General features: G+C 34.6%; 1 protein-coding gene across 7 annotated transcripts in view; it reads right to left on the bottom strand.

Annotated features, from left to right (window-relative positions):
• The window catches only part of CNTLN (centlein), a 300,088-nt gene that overhangs the window by 70,738 nt on the left and 208,496 nt on the right, over positions 1–20,854 (bottom strand). For 5 of the 7 annotated variants that reach the window (XM_064579709.1, XM_064579711.1, XM_064579710.1 and 2 more), the window contains 4 exons: positions 16,012–16,547; positions 4,742–4,922; positions 1,954–2,047; positions 1,650–1,873 (listed from right to left, as the gene is read on the bottom strand). In XM_064579709.1, coding sequence (XP_064435779.1) covers positions 1,650–1,873; positions 1,954–2,047; positions 4,742–4,922; positions 16,012–16,547 — 1,035 coding nt within the window. The remainder of the gene's footprint in view (positions 1–1,649; positions 1,874–1,953; positions 2,048–4,741; positions 4,923–16,011; positions 16,548–20,854) is intronic. The other 2 variants (XM_064579707.1, XM_064579706.1) reach the window with 2 other exon arrangements.

The raw sequence follows: 20,854 nt of genomic DNA, 5'->3' as shown, positions 1-20,854 counted from the left end.
TAGAAGGGAAGTAGGATAAATTTTTCTGCCCCTACAGTCTATATAGAGTATAGATTAGTAGTTGCCTAGAGTTGGCAGAGATGGGGAAGGATCACAGATAAAGGGTACAGGGTCCCTTTATGAAGTTATGAAAATGTTCTAAAATTGATTTTAGTGATAGCTGCACAATTTTGTCTATATTGTAACAACCATTGCACTAAATAAGAGAATTATATGGTATGTGAATTATATCTCATTAAAGTTATTACAAAAATATTAATAGCAGGTGATTTAAATACTTCACACTCAACAACTGATAGAACTAGACAGAACATCAACAAGAATATAGAAGAGCTGAACATCATTATTAACCAACTAGACTCAACAGATATATATAGACCATTCAATCCAACAACAGCAGAATACACATTCTTCTCAATTGCACATGGGATATTCTGGAGTATCTACTATCTGTTAGTCCAGAAAACAAGTCTTAATAAATTTTTAAAATCCAGATCATAGAATGTAACTTTCAGAGAACGTTTGGAACATGGGTCAGATTTGGTTATAAGGCTACTTTGGGAATGAAGCCAGAACACAGTTCTTATTAGTACAATTATCAAAATAGTAATCCTTTATAATTAAAACATTTACTGAGTATTGCTTGAATCAAAGCACTAGATAACAGAAGTAGAGAATTTAAGCATAATGTGAAATTATGTATGATAGTGATTTAAAAATTATTTTCCAAAATGATGAATTCTTCTGTGTAAGATAAATTTTTAACAAATCATTTTTTTATACAAGCAAATACCTTTAAGAATGGAGACTTAACAAACTGAGGGTTCTAGAGGGTAGGGGGGTGGGGGGATGTGTTAGCCTGGTGATGAGTATTAAAGAGGGCACATACTGAATGGAGCACTGGATGTTATACGCAAACAATGAATCATGGAACACTACATCAAAAACTAATGATGTAGGGGCGCCTGGGTGGCTCAGTCGTTAATCGTCTGCCTTCGGCTCAGGTCATGATCCCAGGGTCCTGGGATCGAGTCCCACATCGGGCTCCCTGCTCGGCGGGAAGCCTGCTTCTCCCTCTCCCACTCCCCCTGCTTGTGTTCCTGCTCTGGCTATCTCTCTCTGTCAAATAAATAAATAAAATCTTTAAAAAAAAAAAAAAAAAAAACTAATGATGTAATATTTGGTGATTAACATAACATAATAAAAAATATTTAAAGAAAAAAAAAGAATGGAGACTTAAGGAACAATCTTTCCCTTTTCATTTACTTTAAGATTAAATTATGATAACCAGCAATGTCATAATGTGTCTAAAAACTGTTGCAGAAAACTCAATTCACCTGAGTTTAACAAAAGCATAGATAAGTTATAGGAACATATTAAAATAGATATTTATGTTAAAATCTTCACGTTATACTAGTATTTGCAAAGAGGAACTGAAGCAATTACTATTTAATAATTTGATTTATAATGAGAAATTCAAAGTTTTAAACATGGGCAAATGGGCAACGTAAATGCATTTATAAAGCCTGTTCTTAAAGTCCAAGTTATAACACAATAAAGAAAACAAATATGAACCAAACAACACATGTAAAACAAAATATCCACCCTTATAATATAGTCTATTATAATCAATTTTTAAAGTTCTTTACCTTTATTGTCTGTCTGCTTGTATGATATCGTTGATCAGATACTTGCTGTTGCTGAAGGAGTTTTTCATTGATTTCTTTATATTCTTTGACAGACAATTCTGCTGTTTTTTTGGCATTCTGAAGTACACTGTTTTGTTGTTGTAAGGATACAATACGTTCTCGTAATAAAATAATATTGCTACTTGATTTCTGGGCAGTTATATTTTTCCACTTTTCTCTGTTAACTATAAAAATAATGTTTATAATATATTTTTAAAACCACAGTAAATTAAAAAGATATTGTTAATTTCATATACATCCTTACCTCTGGTAGGAACTGTTGTATGTGAACTCTTTTGTATATTACCATTCTTCTTTTGAAAAGTTGGTCTTTTGGCATTCTTGTAATGAAAATAATTCTAAATTTGAAGGTTTTATAAAAATTAGATTATTACTCAATAATGACTTCAAGTGAATGAACATAATAAATAATATTATTTATTTACCTAAAAATATATTTATCTACGCAGACTAAAAAAAATGTAAACAATAAAATTCTATAACTAATACCAAGAACTCATAAATGAATATAATATGTGCATTAAAGCTGAACTAGAAAAAAAAGAAGTTGACCTAGCAGGCACAACATACAAATACAAAATCACCCCCAAAGTGGTAGAAATTTAACCTATGGCCAGTTTAAAAATCTAGGAGGAAATATAATAAAAGCAATAAAAATAAGAATATTTAATAACTTATGACTCTATATATCATTATATATATATACATATATGTATATGTATACATTATATATATATATACTGAAAAATACTGAAAATATATAAAGCAGTATATGGTTTCAATGAGTCCTGATATTACTTCATTCCTCAAAATATTTTTGAAATACCTCATTTGAACTTTAGAACCAGTATATAAGATATATTTTTAAAAAATGTTTCTTTCATTGCTTTATGAGGATTCAAGTGCCAGTCATGTACTAAGCACTATAAAAATGTCCCAAACAAAACTACCAAATTACCAATATTAGTCACCAGACTTGGTATCAAATTAAATGGACCTAAAATAAAAAAGAATGGGCTTCCATTTCCAGGATTATTTCTGACTAGATACTCAGAAAAAAAATTTTTTTTTTTTTTTAAGATTTTATGTATTTAGAGAGAGAAAGAGAGCATGCACACATAAGTGGGGGGGACAGGCAGAGGAAGAGAGAGAGAGAGTCTTAAGCAGACTCTGAGCTGAGTGTGGAACCTGAGGTGGGGCTTGCTCTCATTATGATGAGATCACTACTTGAGTTGAAACCAACAGTGATGCTCAACTGACTGAGCCACTCAGATGCCCCCATAGAAATTCAGGAAAATCTTAAACATTGAAATCAGCACACTTAAAGTATTTTTTTTTTAACATGGCAAAACATTAAAGGCAATTCTGATGCCACAAATGAGGTGGAGCACAAATCCAGAGACACATGTGACCAACAAAGTGGCCAACAAAATACAGGACAATGGATCATCTCCTCTGAACTTGAAATTCCATGTATATAGCAATACAGAACATAAAAGGCAAGGGAAGATGGCCTAGGCCCCTAACTCAAGATGAGAAATTTGAGGTTACAAATCTAGGATATAGTGTTTGTCAATAGTTTGTCTCTCTCTCTCTCTCTCTTTTTTTTTTGCTGAGTAGTATTACATAGAATGAATATATCACAGTTTAACCATTCAGCTATTGAAGGGAATTCTGGTTGTTGCCAGTTTTCAGCTATTAGAAACAAAGTTGTTATGACCATTCATGTACAGGTTTTTTGGGTAAACATAAATTTCCATTTCTCTGGGATAAGTGTCCAAGAGGCAAATAGTTGGGTTGTATATACAATAATAGTTCCTTTTTTCTTTTTAAAGATTTTATTTATTTATTTGTCAGAGAGAGAGAGAGCACAAGTAGGTGGAACAGCAGGAAAAGGGAGAAGCAGGCTCCCCATGGAGCAAGGAGCCCAATGCAGTACATGATCCCAGGATCCCAGGATCATGACCTGAGCGAAAGCAAATGCTTAACCGACTGAGCCACTCAGGTGTCCCATTTTTGTTGTTGTTGTTAAGAGTTTATTTATTTATTTGTCAAAGATAGAGAATAAGCAGTGGGGAGGGGGAGAGGGAGAGAGAGAGAGAAGCAGACTCCCCGCTGAGCACAAAGCCTGACATGGGACTCAACCCCAGGACCCCAGGATCATGACCTGAGCCAAAAGTAGATGCTTAAACAACTGAGCCACCCACCCTCCCCTTCCTTTTTTTTTTTTTTTTAAAGAAATTGCCATGTGTTTCCCAGAGTGCTATACCACTTTATATTCACACTAGCACTGTATGTATGTGAGATCCAATCTCTCTGCATCCTTGTCAGCATTTGGTGGTGTCATTACTTTCAGTTTTACTGTTCCAAAGATGTGTATCTCATCAGGGTCTTCATCTGCATTTCCCTAATGGTTAGTGATGTTGGAAATCTTTATGTGTGTTTATCTGCTTTCCATTTATCCTTCTCAGTGAAATGTTTGTTCATTTTTTTTACTCCATTTTCTAACTAGATTAATTTGAATTTCTATTGTTGAGTTTTGACAAAATCTTTATATATTCAAAATATGAGTCCTTTGTCACATATATGGTTTGTTAATACTTCCTCCAGTTTATAGCATATCTTTCTATCCTCAAAAGAGGGACTTTCACAGACCAAAATGTCTTAATTTTAATTAAGTCTAATTTATTGATATTTTCTTTTAGGGATCATGCTCTTGGTAACATATCTAAAAACTAATAAGCTTATTATCACCTGTTTTTTTTTTTTGGCTAAAATATAAATACCTTAAGATTTATATTTAGGAAAATAATATCTATTTCCATTTTCAACTATACAAAAGTTTGTACTAAATTGGTACTTAAAAATTATTTAATTATTTAAAAACTATTAAAAAGTTGAGTATTTCCACTGTATATTTCAAAGAAAAACATTTTCTAGGGATTCAAATTAAATCACTGGCCATGAAATTTAAGTTATGAAGCATAAAATTAAAAACATAGCTTATAATTAAGCAACACTGTGTCATATACCTTTGGGGTCTTGCCATCTGTATTTGAATATATTCGTACCATTTCTTTTCCTTGCATTTGGCTGTCTTCTGTTTGGTCACTTTCTTTCTGGTCTCTTCCATCTTCTATAGGACTTATTTTCTGGGATGTTTCTACAATAATTGTTCCTAAATCTGCAGAGGTCTGTGCTTCAGAATCACTGCTTTTGAAAAAAATGGGGGAACATAAAATCCAGGAAGAAGAGTTGTTAAATGTACCTTGTTTAAGTTTAAGACCAAATACTATTATAGCACATATTGCATGTAAGCTATAAGTTTAATTTGAGCATTTCCTGGTTTTCTATGTTAGGAAAATTAGTGTAAACATGTTGTACAGTCTCTTATTTCTGTGGATTCCATACATGGCCTCTAACTTCTTGAGATGAATAAATAAGTACAAGTAGGACTTCTTTAACCTGATGCAGCATCTACATTGGTGACTGAAATTTGAATGTCACTTAAATGGAGACCCATTATTGCAGTAAAATTAGCAGACTCAGCAAGCAAGCACTGGCCTGGGACTTGAGTGCTGGTTATATGGCTCTTTTAGTTACTTACTGTCTCTGGACCATGTTTCTCCATCTGATAAATATTATATCAGTGGGTCCTGATTTTTCTCACAATTATTTCACAAGCAAATATCCTCTTTATTATAATTCCCTTACATACGCCATATTTGAAAAGTGTGTCTATCAAAGAAAAAGAGTATGCCTATTGAAAAATAGTTCAATGTCATAGTTACTTGTCACCCAAATGAAAAGAAACTACATGTTAAAAAAAATGTTTTCCAAAATTGTAAAATCTCATCAAGAAATTAGAATATCTAGTATCAAATGCCTAGTAGTACCACTTCCGTAGTACTTCTACTAAGTGTTAACTCAGGAAGCACATGTTTTTACAATGCCAGGGGTAGAGCACTTAAGACTTTCTGAGCCAGGGCAGAAAGTTTTAATATTTCCAACAGAAAAGTTGTCCCTTAGTCTGGGACAATCTCTGAGTCTCTGAGGCTTTCACCCACTGATCCCAGTTCCATCTCTTATGTCCATTCATCATTCAATAAAACGCCTGGCAAGTACCAATTATATGCCAGGCACTTTTCCAGGCACAAAGGACAAAGTAGTAAGTGAATAAAGGAGATAAAAATCCCTGCCCTTATGTAGCTGTCATCCTAATGGGGTGGGTTCAGATATCAAGAAAAATAAGAAAAATCTATATTATGTTAACAGTTGGTGCTAATGGAAGGAAAATAAAAGTGTTGAGGTTGAGTAGAACATACAAATAAGTCCAATTCCTTTTCCATATGGATGATCTCTTAACTATTTGGATATGATCATTTGATGCTTGAAACATCTCAAGAAAAACATCCCTAGCTTATTCAAATATTCCTATTATGTGTGTTTTTGAGATGCTTTTCTACCCTGGTCACTCTTGAATATGCTCCACCTTAACTTCATGGAGCATTATGTCCAGAATTCAATTTCATATTCCAAGTATACTATGTCAATTACTTAGTTGAACTCCTGGTAGATGCAGACTAAAATAATGCAAGCTTTTCTGACATGTATATTGTACTGTAGACTCATACGAGATTTAATTAAAACCTCCTACAATATTTTTATGTATACTCTTGCAAAGTCCTATATTTTTCCCATTGTATCGTTGAGCAATTGGCATTTTCCAGCTAAGTAACGCACCCTGTACTCTTCCGCGTAACTCTATCTTCCCAATCTACTGCTATCTTTGGGGATTTTTATTCAATTTTGTGAAGTATTTTCTATACCTTTCAATGTCATGTTATTCACAGATTTGATAAACATGCTTTGCTGAAATTCTGCTTTTCTTTTTCAAGTTCTTATTAACAACTCTTCCTGATGATCACCCATCACTGAATGGGCATTGATAAAAGTTATTTATTTATCAGGACCCACAGAATGCAGGCTGCACCAGTGGCCTGGCCCATATCAGAAATCTGAATTAAGTCTGCTGCCCTTATGGTAAATACCTCACCATCAAGGAAACCTAATATACACCAATCACAATCCTCCAACACAGCTTTAGCTAACTCACCTTACCCTAGAGAACAGGACATATCGGCCTTACCAAAAAATCACTGACCTCCTAGCTAACCATGCCCTGTTTTCTGCAGTGCTTTTTCTTCTTCTTTTTTTAAATCATTTATTTATTTGAGGGAGAAGCAGGCTCCCCACTAAGCAGGGAGCCTGACATAGGACTAGATCCCAGGACTCCAGGATCATGACCTGAGCTGAAGGCAGACGCTTAACCAACTGAGCCACCCAGGCGCCCCTGCACTACTTCTATGAAACTCCCTCTTGCCCAAAATCCTTAGGAAGAGTGTGCCATATCTTGCTAGGCACTGTACTCCCCCAATCCATGGACTGTTTTGCCTTGAATAAAGGACTTCAAGCTTGTTACTAAATTGTATTATTTTTGTCATTTGACAGCATGTTTTTATAATGCTGTTCAACTATGAGAAATAAACATTCGTAAGTATATAAATAAATATTAATAAGCAGATAATCATATAATATAGTATTTTATATATATACATATAAAGGACAAAGTTCTATTTTTCTCAGTATTCAAGTAAATTTTCTTATATTTCAGACTATGAAAAGCTAAAAGAAATAGAACGTTGTAAAGTCCTAAAGCTCCACTGTGGGATTTCTAATTGTTTGAGAATTTTTTGTAGCTGAGTGATTCCTGAGCATGTTCTGCCAGGCAGGAAATGTAACACTTAATCCTCACAGTGTAAAACTGAATTTTACCGCTAAGCAACTTAAATGACAATCTTATGTTTTAAGAGATACTGTGATACATCTCCCAAAATATGTGACCATCTGCACATGCACTAATAGGATGAAATGAGAACTGACTGTGTTACTTAGCTTTCATGTATTTATTCATATTCACACACGAGTAAACCCCACCACTTCTATTACGAAGAGTGTGGTAGTATCACTGGCTGAGATAGAATTAGTAGCTGAAACTAGAATTTCCTTGAAGACATAGATAAATACTTAGTGGATTTTAAGCTGAGGAGGATTTTCTCTAACGGCTTTTGAGAACAAGGAAGAAAACCTTAGAAGAAGGAAAAAGGAAATGGAAATGCAGATTTGGTCCTTCTTCTTCACCTTCATCAATTTGTATTTAAGTTGTTGTTGTTTGTTTGTTTTAATTTTATTTATTTGGAGAGAGAGAGAGAGAGCACAAGCAGGGGAGTGGCAGGAAGAGGGAGGAGAAGAAGCGGACTCCCAGCTGAGCAAGGAGACCCACGCAGGACTTGATCTCAGGACCCCAGGATCATGACCTGAGCTGAAGGCAGACACTTAACTGACTGAGCCACCCAGGTGCCCTGTTTTTAAGTTTTTATTACCTGCCTGAAGACAAGGGGCTTGACCCAATGATCATTTAAAACAGTGGTTCCCAAACTAGTCTACATATTGGAATCAGTTGGAGAGCTTCAAAAAACAGTGAAACTTGTATCCCACCACAGAAGTTTTGATTTAATTGTTCTGGGGTGTGGTCTGTGTAAAGCCGCTTTTAGGCACCCAACTCAAACAATGGAAAGCTGAATAAGGTAGAAGGGCCCACAGTGACCCCCGGCTGAATACAAACAGGCCTATTAGGCGACCCACCTCTAAATATCCATATAAGCCCTAGCTGACCAATGGATGACTTACACCCAGACACAGTATCAAAAAAGTTAAATTCCATATGTTCCCACACTTCCTCACCTCCTCCCTTTAACTACAGCCCCCCACCGACTGCCTCCTGCCAGGTAGTCTCTCCTCCGCGGTCCTGCCTGCAGCTCCCTCGCGATGTATCCAATCAATTTTTCTCAGGTGAATCCTTTCACCACTAGTGTCACTGGCTCCACATTTGGTGGCCCCCATCCAATCGGGAGATCCCACAGTCTGAGCTTTGGAATTTTTATAAAATCAAGGTAATTCTAACAGAGGCAAATAAGTTTGAGAATGACACAAAGAAGTATAACAGCTAGTCCTAAGGACTCCCTTGACAATATGAAAGAATAGAAACTATATTCAGAAGAAAAATTAGGATCCATATCTAATCTAAATTCTACCCTCTGCCACACCCACTTATCTCCAACTCCCTGTCCCTGACCCTTCAGAAGATCTTTTGGATATCTGGGACCCTTGTTTAAACCTCCCCACCTCTCTGCAAATCTCTACAAAACCTTAAATGTGGTTCTAAAAGCAATTTAAAGCTCACCTATCTTTACCAATCCTCAGACCTCACCTATTCAGTCTCAAACTGCTTGTAGACATCAGGTCACTGGAAAAAGAATTGCCCTGCACTTAAGAAAAAAAGGAAAAAAAGGAAAAATTTAAATTACCCTGGACCTAATAGGCAAATATGCCTCCAAAACTCCATCTTGGAGAAAACTTATTTTTTTCTATGCCTTTGTGATATAAGTTTTCTTGCCCCCATCTTTTGTAGGACCTAAGAGACATTCTTTAAAATGCAAACTTTGGGGAGAAGTTTCTCATCAAAAAAGAAAAGAGGGGTGGATATTTGGAAAATTGGGCAAATGAAAAACTAAAGATCCAAGGGGTACCTAAAACAAAAGTTATTAAGGCTGACATGACTCCTATTGCTCCCCTCTATCATTCTTTACCTGAATGTCCACATTTTACTAAATCTCTGTCTGAATTGCCTTTCCAGTCTGAAGAGATTATTACCTTTTAAAATAACCAGTTGAGACTGGGGGCAATGCTCCTCAGCTATCTTTCACTCCTTGGTCAAAGGATGAACTAAGGGCCATAGTTAAAGAATTTCTTAAACTAAGGAAGGATCCTCAAAAGTTTTTGTAAGTGGATTACCTCCTGAGATTAGTGGATAGATTAAAAAGGCAGTAAATTAGATGGAAAGCTACCAGTCTGACTAAATTTGTGAACAAAGCTGGTATGTAGTGCCTGGTAGGATTTTTGTTTTGCTTTGCTTTTTGGGTGTGTGTGTTTTTTTTTTAGGGCTTCTCCTAAGCTAAATGTACCCAAAGGGAAAGAAAAACATTCAACATAGTTGGATGGTTGTGACAGTTCTTTGATATCATTTAGCAACAACCCAATTCTCAGAGGAACTGAAAACAGCCATTCTTGCTTTACACATCTAGTCTTCACAGGACCATAGGTGTGGCTCCAGAAACAATTCAAGGTCCACCAATCCTTTTTACTACCTTCTCTATGGAATCAAAAGGCTTGTAAATATTGGCCTTAGGAAACCAAAGTTCTTCTTGGAGGAACTTGCATTTTGAGCCCTGTGCTTTTGAGATGTAAATGTTCTACAGACTTCAAGGAGGTAATTCTTATCAGAAGGAGAACAAAAGGGGGAAAGCTCATTTGAAACTTAGGCAAATGAAAAACCACGTGTCTTCTCCACAAATATTAGTAAAAACAAAGAAACAAAAAGCTTTAGCCGTCTGAACAGATAAACTTAACTCATTCCCACTGTTCTTTTACTAGTAAATTCTACATTATCATACCTGTCCCACAGCTAAAATTTTAAGGTCTCTATGTCTGTATATGTATGTTGGAGATATGTGATATTTTTCTGCCTCCAGATGGTATTACCAAAATTAATTTGTGAAAGAACTCTACTTAACTGACATAAAGAAAATTAAACATATACATAAATTGAATTCTCAGAAATGTAACAAAAATGGGCCCAAATGTTTTTCAAGTTCACATGACCTGGGATAATCTTTGGTAAATAAAAACTAGTTTAAGTTCATTGATTTAATTAAAACTCTAATATATTAGAATTACCAACATTGACTATAATGCAGATATACAACTTTTATTCTTCCTGGGTTTACTAGTCAAATAACTTCATGTTGTATCTCGTACAAAATTTGTCAGCAAGAAAAATAACTTGGGATGATGGCTGGCTGTGTCTAATGTCTCATGAAGTTTTCATGGATAGTCTAAACGTCATTGTTGGAAGTGAGTGATTCAGACAGCTGTTAGTGGGGTAAGAGCTTTTAGGTAAACTTTTTAACAGAAATTATATTTTATAGTATGTATACTTAAAAAATAGTTTCCCAAATACCTTTGGTAAGTTGAAACTTTTAAGTTTTGCTAGGTTAAATTCAATGGTGGGGAACTCACTGAATATCTAGATCCTTTCCAAATAAGATAAAATAATTACTGAACATAGGTTTATCTACTTTCAGCTTCATATTACACAGGAATTAAAGAATTATTTGGATCTGTTAGTAAACATGTCTTGTACCATACTGAAAGACTGCACTATTTTTAAAAGAGGGCAGCATATGTTTCTAGAAATTATGGAATATATTTATAAAATTTGGCAATCTAAAGAATGATGGTATAACACAGAGTTCACAACTGCTTACTTAGTTTTCACTAGAAATTAAGGTTTCTAAGGGTTAAGAATTCTAATTAGTAAATGTAACTAAAACTACTAGAAATAATAAGAAAATCATCTCTGAATGCAAGAAAAGTAGGATGTGTGTTTTCAGTAAAATAGAAATGCATTTTGTTGAAGGAAAAGAAAGTAAATATGTCCCAAAGTAAAACTGGTTAATTAAAAATGGGAAAGAGGAAAAACAGAACAAAATCAGAAACTTGTAGAAAGTTTGTGGAAAGGAATCTTTAGAAAGGAACTTAATGCATGGTCAGGACTGGCTAGATTGGAATTAATTTCATTGAGTGAATTTTAATATCAAAAGTAAGCTGCTACAACTTTATAGTTTGATTTTGTCTCTGGTAAAAGTACAACATTTTCTTGACTATTGGTGTATTCTTGATAAGAGACTATGACAGGTTCTTCTTTACCTTTTAAACTAATGTACCCTGAAAGCAAAGATTTTGTGTTTTTTATCAAAATAATCCCGTGCTTCATTATTTTTATAATCAAGTTTTTGATTACTTAACTAAACAGTCCTTTCGATATAAAAACGGCTAAGTTTTGCTGAGCACTGTGTAAACTTCTGTATTTGCCTGTGAAGTCTTTGTAACGTTGGTTAAATGGATAACTAAGTATTATCTCACAGTGAACTATGATCCTATTTAGTCAAGTGTCCAAAACCTTTCGCTATTTTTTACAAACTTCCCAAAATCAAATTCTAAATGAAGTCTTTTTGACCTGGAAGAAATTCTGAGATATTACAGAGGATCCCTGGAACATCTCAAAAGAGTTATTAACCTAATTAGGTTGATTTAAGTTTGAACCTAATTAAGGTTCATTAAGTTACATGAGAAATGTCAAAAAAGTGATGCCAAACCTATTTGATATTTTTGTAGATATATGTATTAATTTAACTGTTCTGGAATTTGCATGAAATTTCTTAAAATCTGGTTTGTCCTGGTATAATGTTATCACTTAAATTCTAGTTATTATCTTGAAGTATGTATATCACAGAAATAACCAAATTTCCTTGTCAATTGCATTGTAATGAACTCTCACTAGATCTTTAACCATGGCCATTTTTAACTCCGTCATTTTACACAGTTTTTGTTTTACTTTGAAATTTTAATAGTTTTTTGTGTTTTTTTTTTAGAGACCACAAGCTTGTGGAGGGGGGAGGGGCAGAGGAAGAAGGAGAGAGAATCTTAAGGGAGGCTCCATGCCCAGCAAGGAGCCTGATGTTATGACCCTTAGATTATGACCTGAGCTGAAATCAAGAGTTGAACACATAACCGACTGAGCCTCCCAGGCACCCCTACTCTGAAACTTTTGCAAAAATGTTTGGAAAACGCTTGATCTCCAAGAAGACTCATGGAAAATATTCTAAAATACAGTTTCTGATAACATTAAGATCATAAAACTGAACTGGGTAAGAGTTTCCAGAACTAACAGAAAAACTGGATTCAAGCAGAACAAAAATTAATAACATGGGACTTAAGGAACTGATGAGAATGATTATAGTTTTTGTGACTTTATCATTAATATTTTTAATGTTTTGTTCTTCTAGATTTAAGAAACTCTTCTCTTATACCCAACTTTTACATCAACATGGATGGGACTGGAGGAGATTATGCTAAGTGAAATAAGTCAAGCAGAGAAAGTCAATTATCATATGGTTTCACTTATTTGTGAAACATATGGAATAGCATCGAGGACATTAGGAGAAGAAAGGGAAAAATGAAGGGGGGGAAATCGGAGGGAGAGACGAACCATGAGAGACTATGGACTCTAAGAAACAAGCTGAGGGTTCTAGAGGGGAGGGGGGTGGTGGGATGGGTTAGCCTGGTGACCAGTATTAAAGAGGGCACGTTCTGCATGGAGCACTGGGTGTTATATGCAAACAATGAATCATGGAACACTACATCAAAAACTAATGATGTATTGTATGGTGACTAACATAACAAAATAAAATTTAAAAAAAAAAAGAAAGAAAACTTTTCTTAAGCTAACAATGATTTACAACAATTTGGTAAAATGCACCTTTTGTAAACAAATGGAAACATTTGTGATCCCTCCAGAATTTGGAAACTCTTAGTAAATATTCTTATATTTTCATGGAAATCTTTTTTTTTTTTTTTCTGCATAAATTCAACAAGAATCTGTTCTCTTATAACATGACAGAATTGGAAACATTGGGTATATTACAAAAGTTTTGACTGGAATGTCCAATTTGAGAGAAGCAGGCACAGACTCAGATATGACCAGACAGCCTTCAGGAACTAAGATGACTTTATGAAGCCAATAAAACTTCTTGGGAAACAGCCTGGTACCCTGCTCACAGGGCTCCCAGCAGCCTTACCTGGTAAGGAAGGTCACTTCTTGGCAGGTGAAGAAACCTCAGGACATTTTGGGGACCTCAAGAATAGAGAAATTTACCCAAGTCTATAGCTATTGCAGGCAAGTCTGGGGGCAAATCCTTGGACTGGCATCTTGGAGACTTTAAAAAGTTCAATCTGAAACTCCTTATGAAAAATTCCAGTAAAACAGATTTAAGAAGAGTCTATATGGTCAACCATTATTCTTTGCTGGACTTATGTAAATAATCAGGCCAAGTTTATTGAAATTAGGCTTATTTTATAAATTAGTCTTAATTTGGCTATCTTTAGTGGAAATTAGGGTGCTTTGAAGAGAATAATTATGTTTCAGTAACACACCTTTGTGGATATTAGATTTTAGTTCTGATTAATTGCCTTGAGGGTTTGTTGTTTGTCTATAAACTGTACTGAATCCTGAATTCTCCTGGTTTCCTCAAATATCTGGCTATGACTCTCCAAACTAAGTTTATACTTTTGACTTGGAATCACTGAGATCTAAAGCTGCCTTTTCTCCAGAAGTCCTGCAAACTGAAGCTAGGTCACTTGATATAAACATCAGAGAAACCACCACAACAGCTCATGTTTAGATAATCTTCATGCCTGTTGCTGTGTGGGCCACTCAGAAAGTTTACCTAAACAACCAATGACATCATCAGACTCATTCAAACTGCAAAAGATGCTTCAGCCCCTCCCTCTAGAAATGTCTTCTTTCTATTGGCTGCCCTCAGGACTCAGATTGGGTTTATAATCTGCTCTAATCATTAACCTTTGTTTTTATTTTGCTTCCATAGGAATGCCTTTTTAAATGCCTGATTTCTCAACAAAATAGGTCTAGTTTTGGGAGCCCACCTGCAAGACCCACCTCCCGAAATAACACACAACTGTTTAACTAAACTGACCTATCCTCAGGACAGAGACTGGTTCCTTGAGATCCAGAGCAATCTATCAGCTTAGCTTCTGGACTATGAAACTTCTTGGGGATATTTCAAAGGTGGGATTACAGGGGAACAGAATTTGCCACCCCAAAATATGTCTCTTTGGCATAAGAATTATTTTTAAGAAACTGCAAACATAGGACAAGTTCTGAAAGTCAAGTAGAAGTTACCTTTTTGTAAGAGACATTTACATGTATAAGAAAAATCTCCATTTGTGATGGAGATTTCCTGTACCAGGAAGAAATGGATGACTCTAAGTCTCTAAAAATTCTTGTAAATGAAGAAGACAATGACTTAAATCTGCATAACAATCTTCTCCCTTATTTACTGTACTTTTCCTGATAACCTCCCATAACTGACCCCATCTTCTTTTGTCTTTAGCTGAAGATGATTATTTAAGGTGATGATTTTTGGACATTTGGGGTTGTTACTCAGTTTCCTTGGGTCTCTCCTATGCAGACAGAAGGGATGCATGTTATTAAACTTATTTGTTTTCCTCCTGTTAATCTGTCTTATATCAATTTCATTATTAGACCAGCCAAGGAACCTCGAAGGAAAGAAGGGAAAACTTTTCCACCCCTACACCATCCAGGGACATCCCAAATCTAAAATAGATCTCTTTTGGGGATTAAAAAAAAAAAAGAACTTGGAAAAATAAAAGAAAATACATGCCATTACAAAACAAGACAGAACTATGGAAAATTGTTCAATTTGTTAGCAATTCTGGCAACACTGAACTTCCCTATTACCTGGGTATAAAAAGATGTGTTCTACTATCCATTTGCCTTTGTGGTTTTACTGATATGCTTCAAGTATGTATACGAATGTATAGCCAGGGGTAAGGAAAAGAAATATTATAGATTTTTAGTATTTTTCTGCTGCTATTCACTAGGCGTTATATAACTTAGGACTAGGAATTTATAGAGCTTTAACTTTAAAGAACTAATTTTTAACCACCATTCAATTAAAGTTAGTACATTGACTGCATAAATACATACATGAAATAATTAGTGAAGATGGTTCTTAATTTAAAGGATGTTAAACAGCTTGTAGACATCTGGTAACAAGCTGAAATGGGTCATTCAAAATTTATCTAACTAAATTAAGGGGGGAAAATGTTTCTCCTCCCAGGTTGGCATGTCACAAGATAACTAAACCGACTTAGTAGGCTTGCCTGGGAATCCTTAGCTGTCAGTGGTGAATATGCAAAGGGCCAGCAAATTAAATCAACCTGCCAAACTGTCAATTTCAAGCCTCATGACTGCATGAAAATAGCATCACTGGAAGAAATCAAGCATTGCCTTCTTTTGGGTTTCCTGGCACCTATTCAAATACTCATGCAGTTGTGGCTAATTTTGCATGCAAATTTCAGTCAATAAGCTCAGAACAAGACCTCCCAAGATATTTCAAAGGATCTGACAGTATTTTTTCTGAATACCAAATCGACAGTAGTTGAAATTCAATCTCCATTTGCTCGTGCTTTACATATGCACAGTGTCCCCACCACAGAGCTAAGTTAATGAGAGCTTTACCTGCTTTCACTCACATCCTCCCAGCCGTCCTTGCTGAGGTTCTCAAACACATTGCTCATAACCTTGATGGAGTGATTGAGAACAGTGTGGTAACGACCCACAGAGCACTTTTTCTTCGCGGCTTTAAATTTAACCTTGGTCGTGGTTGTCTTACAATCGTATTGTCCAGATCTTACTTCCGTAGTGGCCATCTCAGATTTAGCTTTGTCTGCTGAATGCTGCAATTTCTCCATTGAATTCATCTGTTCTTCATTTTCATTTCTCAATCCATTAGCTTCTGCCACTTGTCTCCTTAGGGAAGTGACTTCTCTCTCCAGCTCACTGATTTTTACCTGAAGTTCAGCTTTATCTTTTTCTACTTCTTTACTCCCCCTTTGTAGCTGTTCTAGCTCTTTTTCTCTGCCCTCTGAATCTTCTTGTTGCTGTTTTAAGAGGGATTTCAAGAAGTCATTTTCTTTCATTAATTTTTTATTCCCTTCTTTTATTTTTCTTGACCCTTTCTCAAAAGATTTTAGCCGATCTTCCAATTCAATGACCTAAACAGAAGAGTTTAATTTATTCTTTTAAAAGTCCAAAACCATAATCTGCTGTATATTTTTTTATCATTTCTAATTTATGAAAGTAAAGTCACACTTAGCACAAGGACAAAATAAATCTAAAGTACTTAATTTCTAAATAATTCTATGGTGGTATAGATAAATACATTATAAAATGCAATAATACATCTGTTGAAAAAAGGACAGATGGTAAAAGAAGTTAAAATTCTACACAAAGTGATACAGAACTAAGTATGCTAATAAACTTTGCAGAGTTTTCTGAGATAAGTGCTTTGGCTATTTAGTCTATTGTGAAAAATATTTTCAGAGAAAAGCAATTTATACAAAAAGTCTAAAAACAGATACACAGAGAAACTTCATTAATAAAACAACAATTTTCTTCAATATCTAACTATCATATGAAAACATGATTACCTATATAAAATATAATCTACCAAAGCTGCTTTATTCTAAATTAGAAAAATGTAATTTTAGTAGTCATGAGGTCCTTAGTTTATACACTAAACATTTACTGAAAAAAACTCTAACAGCTTAAAATTATAATTATTCCAAAATTGTGTTCATTTATTTCAATAAACATTGTCCACATTGTAGGACATAGAAATGAAAACATACAATTTCTGACCTTAAGAAATTTCAAAAACTATTTGGAAAGAAAGGCACTTGCATAAATAAATCTGATAAAGGATAGGATCTAAGTGCCATAAGTCTGGGCAAAAAGGACAGAGCAATTAATTCTAAGCCATGAGTATGAAAATTTCAAGGAGGAGTTAATTTCAGTTGAAATCTTGAAAAATAAATAATCACCATTGTTTGGAAAGTACAGTTTACCATTTACAAGATGGTTTCATAAACATGATCTCTTCTGATCATCTCAAAACCATGTGAAGTAAGTAAAGCCAATAATTATCTGCCCAGAGGAGGAAATAGAGGCTCTGAAAACTTAAATACTGCAGAGAGGTAAACATTTCCTGCTTTGAAATGGGATTCAAATTCAAGATTCTGTGCCCCTCACACTATTCTACAAGCCATATGGGGAAGAGTTACCCAGATACACATGGAAATGAACAAAGAACTGGGGTCAAGCAAGAAACCTAAATGATTGGAACACTTTATGGACTCATTTTTACTTTTAAAACAATTCTTCAAAGGAGAAACATACTTGATGTATTGACAACAAATAACTTAAAATATTCCAGAAATCTACAAGATGAAACTTATGCATATTCTTATTGCTTTCCAGTTTACTGGACTTAGTTATGGTAGTGAATATCTAAGTTGTTTCCTAAATATAATTTTCAGTCATTTCTGATTTACCTATCCTTTTGCACCCCCTATTCTTCTTGTGAGGTCAACCTCCTTCATTTAATTCAGTAGACTTCACCAATCGGTTATCTGTTCAGGACATGGATATTTCCCAACACAGGTATTAAGAATCTCATCTAATTTAAATTTGCAATTCCATAGTATGATAATAGTCACCTACTGTTAGACCTATGTCTTTATAGGGCTTACTCTTGACCTGGAATAGAGGTATATGAAAGAGTTTGTACCAGACTATTGCAGACCTCTGTGTATTTTTGCAAGAGAAACTCTATTGTTCCTTTACAGTGCAAATACTTTATTGAAGAGCTGGATAACGTGACAAAAAATACAGTTTTCAAGAACACATGAACTCTGACTGAAAACCGTTTACTTTTTCAAAATCATTCTATGCCAAATTTTATTCTCTATTTAGTAAAAAATACAACAAAATAAGGAATATCACTTTTTTACAATCTCTTCAGTTTCTTAGAGGTTTTAATCACTGCAAACAACAGTATACTTTTCATATATATTTTAAAATATTTTAGCATGTTAGATTCCATGATGGAGTAAGTAGAATGGACTGTATTTTTTAAAATCTATTTTGTACAAATAAGCAATTACACCTCTTTTTTTTAAAATTAATTTTGACAGTGGTGATATAAAAATATTAAGAAACAGTGTGGTCTTGGGGAAATTAAATTTGGTTCTGGTCTCTATCTTACTTCCGGCTCAAGTTACTTAACCTGGTAAAATATATAACTTTTTTTTTTTTAAAGATTTTATTTATTTATTTGACAGAGAGAGACACAGTGAGAGAGGGAATACAAGCAGGGGGAATGGGAGAGGGAGAAGCAGGCTTCCCGCGGAGCACGGAGCCCGATGCGGGGCTCGATCCCAGGACCCTGGGATCATGACCTGAGCCGAAGGCAGACGCTTAACGACTGAGCCACCCAGGCGCCCCAAAATAAATAACTTATTTTAACTTATTTTAAAGTTTCCTCATTTGTGAAATGGGAACAGTCTTGCAGATTATTATTATTAAATATGATCATATACCATAGTTCCTGGTAGACAGTCAGGTCTAAACAGTTTATCATCACCATCACCATCATCATTATTGTCTCTATTATTATTAATCACAACAGCTACTTAATAAAGTTACTTGAGATGGAATATAATTACTTGCACTAAATATTGCTGAATTAGCCATTAAATCAACATGTTATGAACAATGTAACAAACATCTTGAATATGAGATTTCAATTCTGGAAATTAGCATTATCGTTTTCTTTTGACTAAAATCCATTTAAGTTTGGGTGCAACTCATGAAAATTTTATGTACCACTGGAAAAATGTCTTTTTAAAGTCAGTTTACATTTAAAATGTTTAAGTCTGTTAACTGCCTAATGTGAATCCATGTTTAATCATAAAAACTGGTCAAAATTATCTGCATTTAACTTTAAAATGGAGGACAAATAACAAAACAAAAAGATTTTATTTATTTATTGGAGAGAGAGAGCAAGCGAGCACAGAGGGAGAGTGACAGGGAGAAACAGAATCCCCGCTAAGCAGAGAGCAGGATTCTGGGCTCAATCCCAGGACCCTGGGACCATGACCTGAACTGAACGCAGACGCTCAACCGACTGAGCCACCCAGGAGTCCCCAAAGACACTACTTCTAAAGACTTGAGAAAAGGAAAGCCCATAGCATATATTAAAATGTCATTCAAGGTATACTCTTAAAAATTACTGTTAAACTGATGTTAAGCCTCCAGGAACAAAAAGGGAAATTTCAATATATATTTGAGAAGGAAAGTCTAGGGATTTGTTAAAGGCATTTGGTTTGTCTGTAAATCAACTCAAGTGCATACTTTTCCTCCAGTACTGATCGTTTAAATAATTTACCAAAAAAGATGACTCCTTTCAAAACTGAAATAAAACACCTGACTTTGTAAAGTGTAATACTTTGCTAGGGCTGCCATAAGAAAATACCACAGAGTGGGTAGTTTAAACCCCAACAATCTCATTTTAACTTAATGAACTCTTTGAAGACCTCATCTCCAAATACAGTCACATTCTGAGATACTGGGAATTAGGACTTCGGCATAATAAAATGGGGTGAGGGGGGGACTCAATTCATGCCATAACAGTGTGAAATGTTAATGCATTATTAAAAAATAATTTTATATGTTTTATTTCTACTATGTAAACAAATACTGTTTTCATGCTGTTGCTATCTTTTAAACCTATTTTGAATGAGTTTTACAATACATCCTTTTAAAATCAGGAAACCCAACTAAAAAAGGTTAAATCATGACTCGTCCAACTGCATTAGGTTAATATTAAAAAAAGGTGACAAAATAGTTATGGTTCAATGCAAATAATTCCTCTTGGCTTTTCAGGACTTAAAATGGATTTCTGGATGCACTATGGTAGTAGCCATTTATGGCAGTTGGAATGAAAGAATGGATTTCTTTAGGGTTTCTATCCTAAGGACGTGGTAGGTAGTAGGACAATATTATGCAGCCATAGAGCAAAAAATTATAGAAACCCCAGCAAACAAAAATATTGCTCTGAAACAAAGAAGATAAGCTAGTGCAAACTGTTTGACATTCCAGCTGATAATGCATGTATTATTTCAATTACTCGTTTTACCTTAAGATAAAGGAATGTGAGCATTTCTTGTTCTGTATGTTATTGTGCTAACCTGATATGTGTTATTTAGTAGTAATGAGATGACAGCCTTTGTTACTTGACATATGGCAAGTGTTAGAAGTAGAAGTGATCACATCATCTGTTGTAAGTCACTAGATTTCCTAAAAGTCAAGTCACAGACGTGAGAAATATAAGTAGCCATATTAATATTTTTGTTTATATATTTGTGTATTTCCAGCTTTATGTAAGTATCCAGTGTAGCAAATGACAACCAGTCATAGGATATACCTTAAAAAATATTTTCTTTATAAGAATAACAAGTGC

The sequence above is a fragment of the Mirounga angustirostris genome, unplaced genomic scaffold (assembly GCF_029215605.1).
Source record: "Mirounga angustirostris isolate CCGP_5_RB_7025 unplaced genomic scaffold, mMirAng1.0.hap1 SCAF_15, whole genome shotgun sequence".
NCBI lineage: Eukaryota > Metazoa > Chordata > Mammalia > Carnivora > Phocidae > Mirounga > Mirounga angustirostris.
This window is presented reverse-complemented; position numbering and strand designations above follow the sequence as displayed.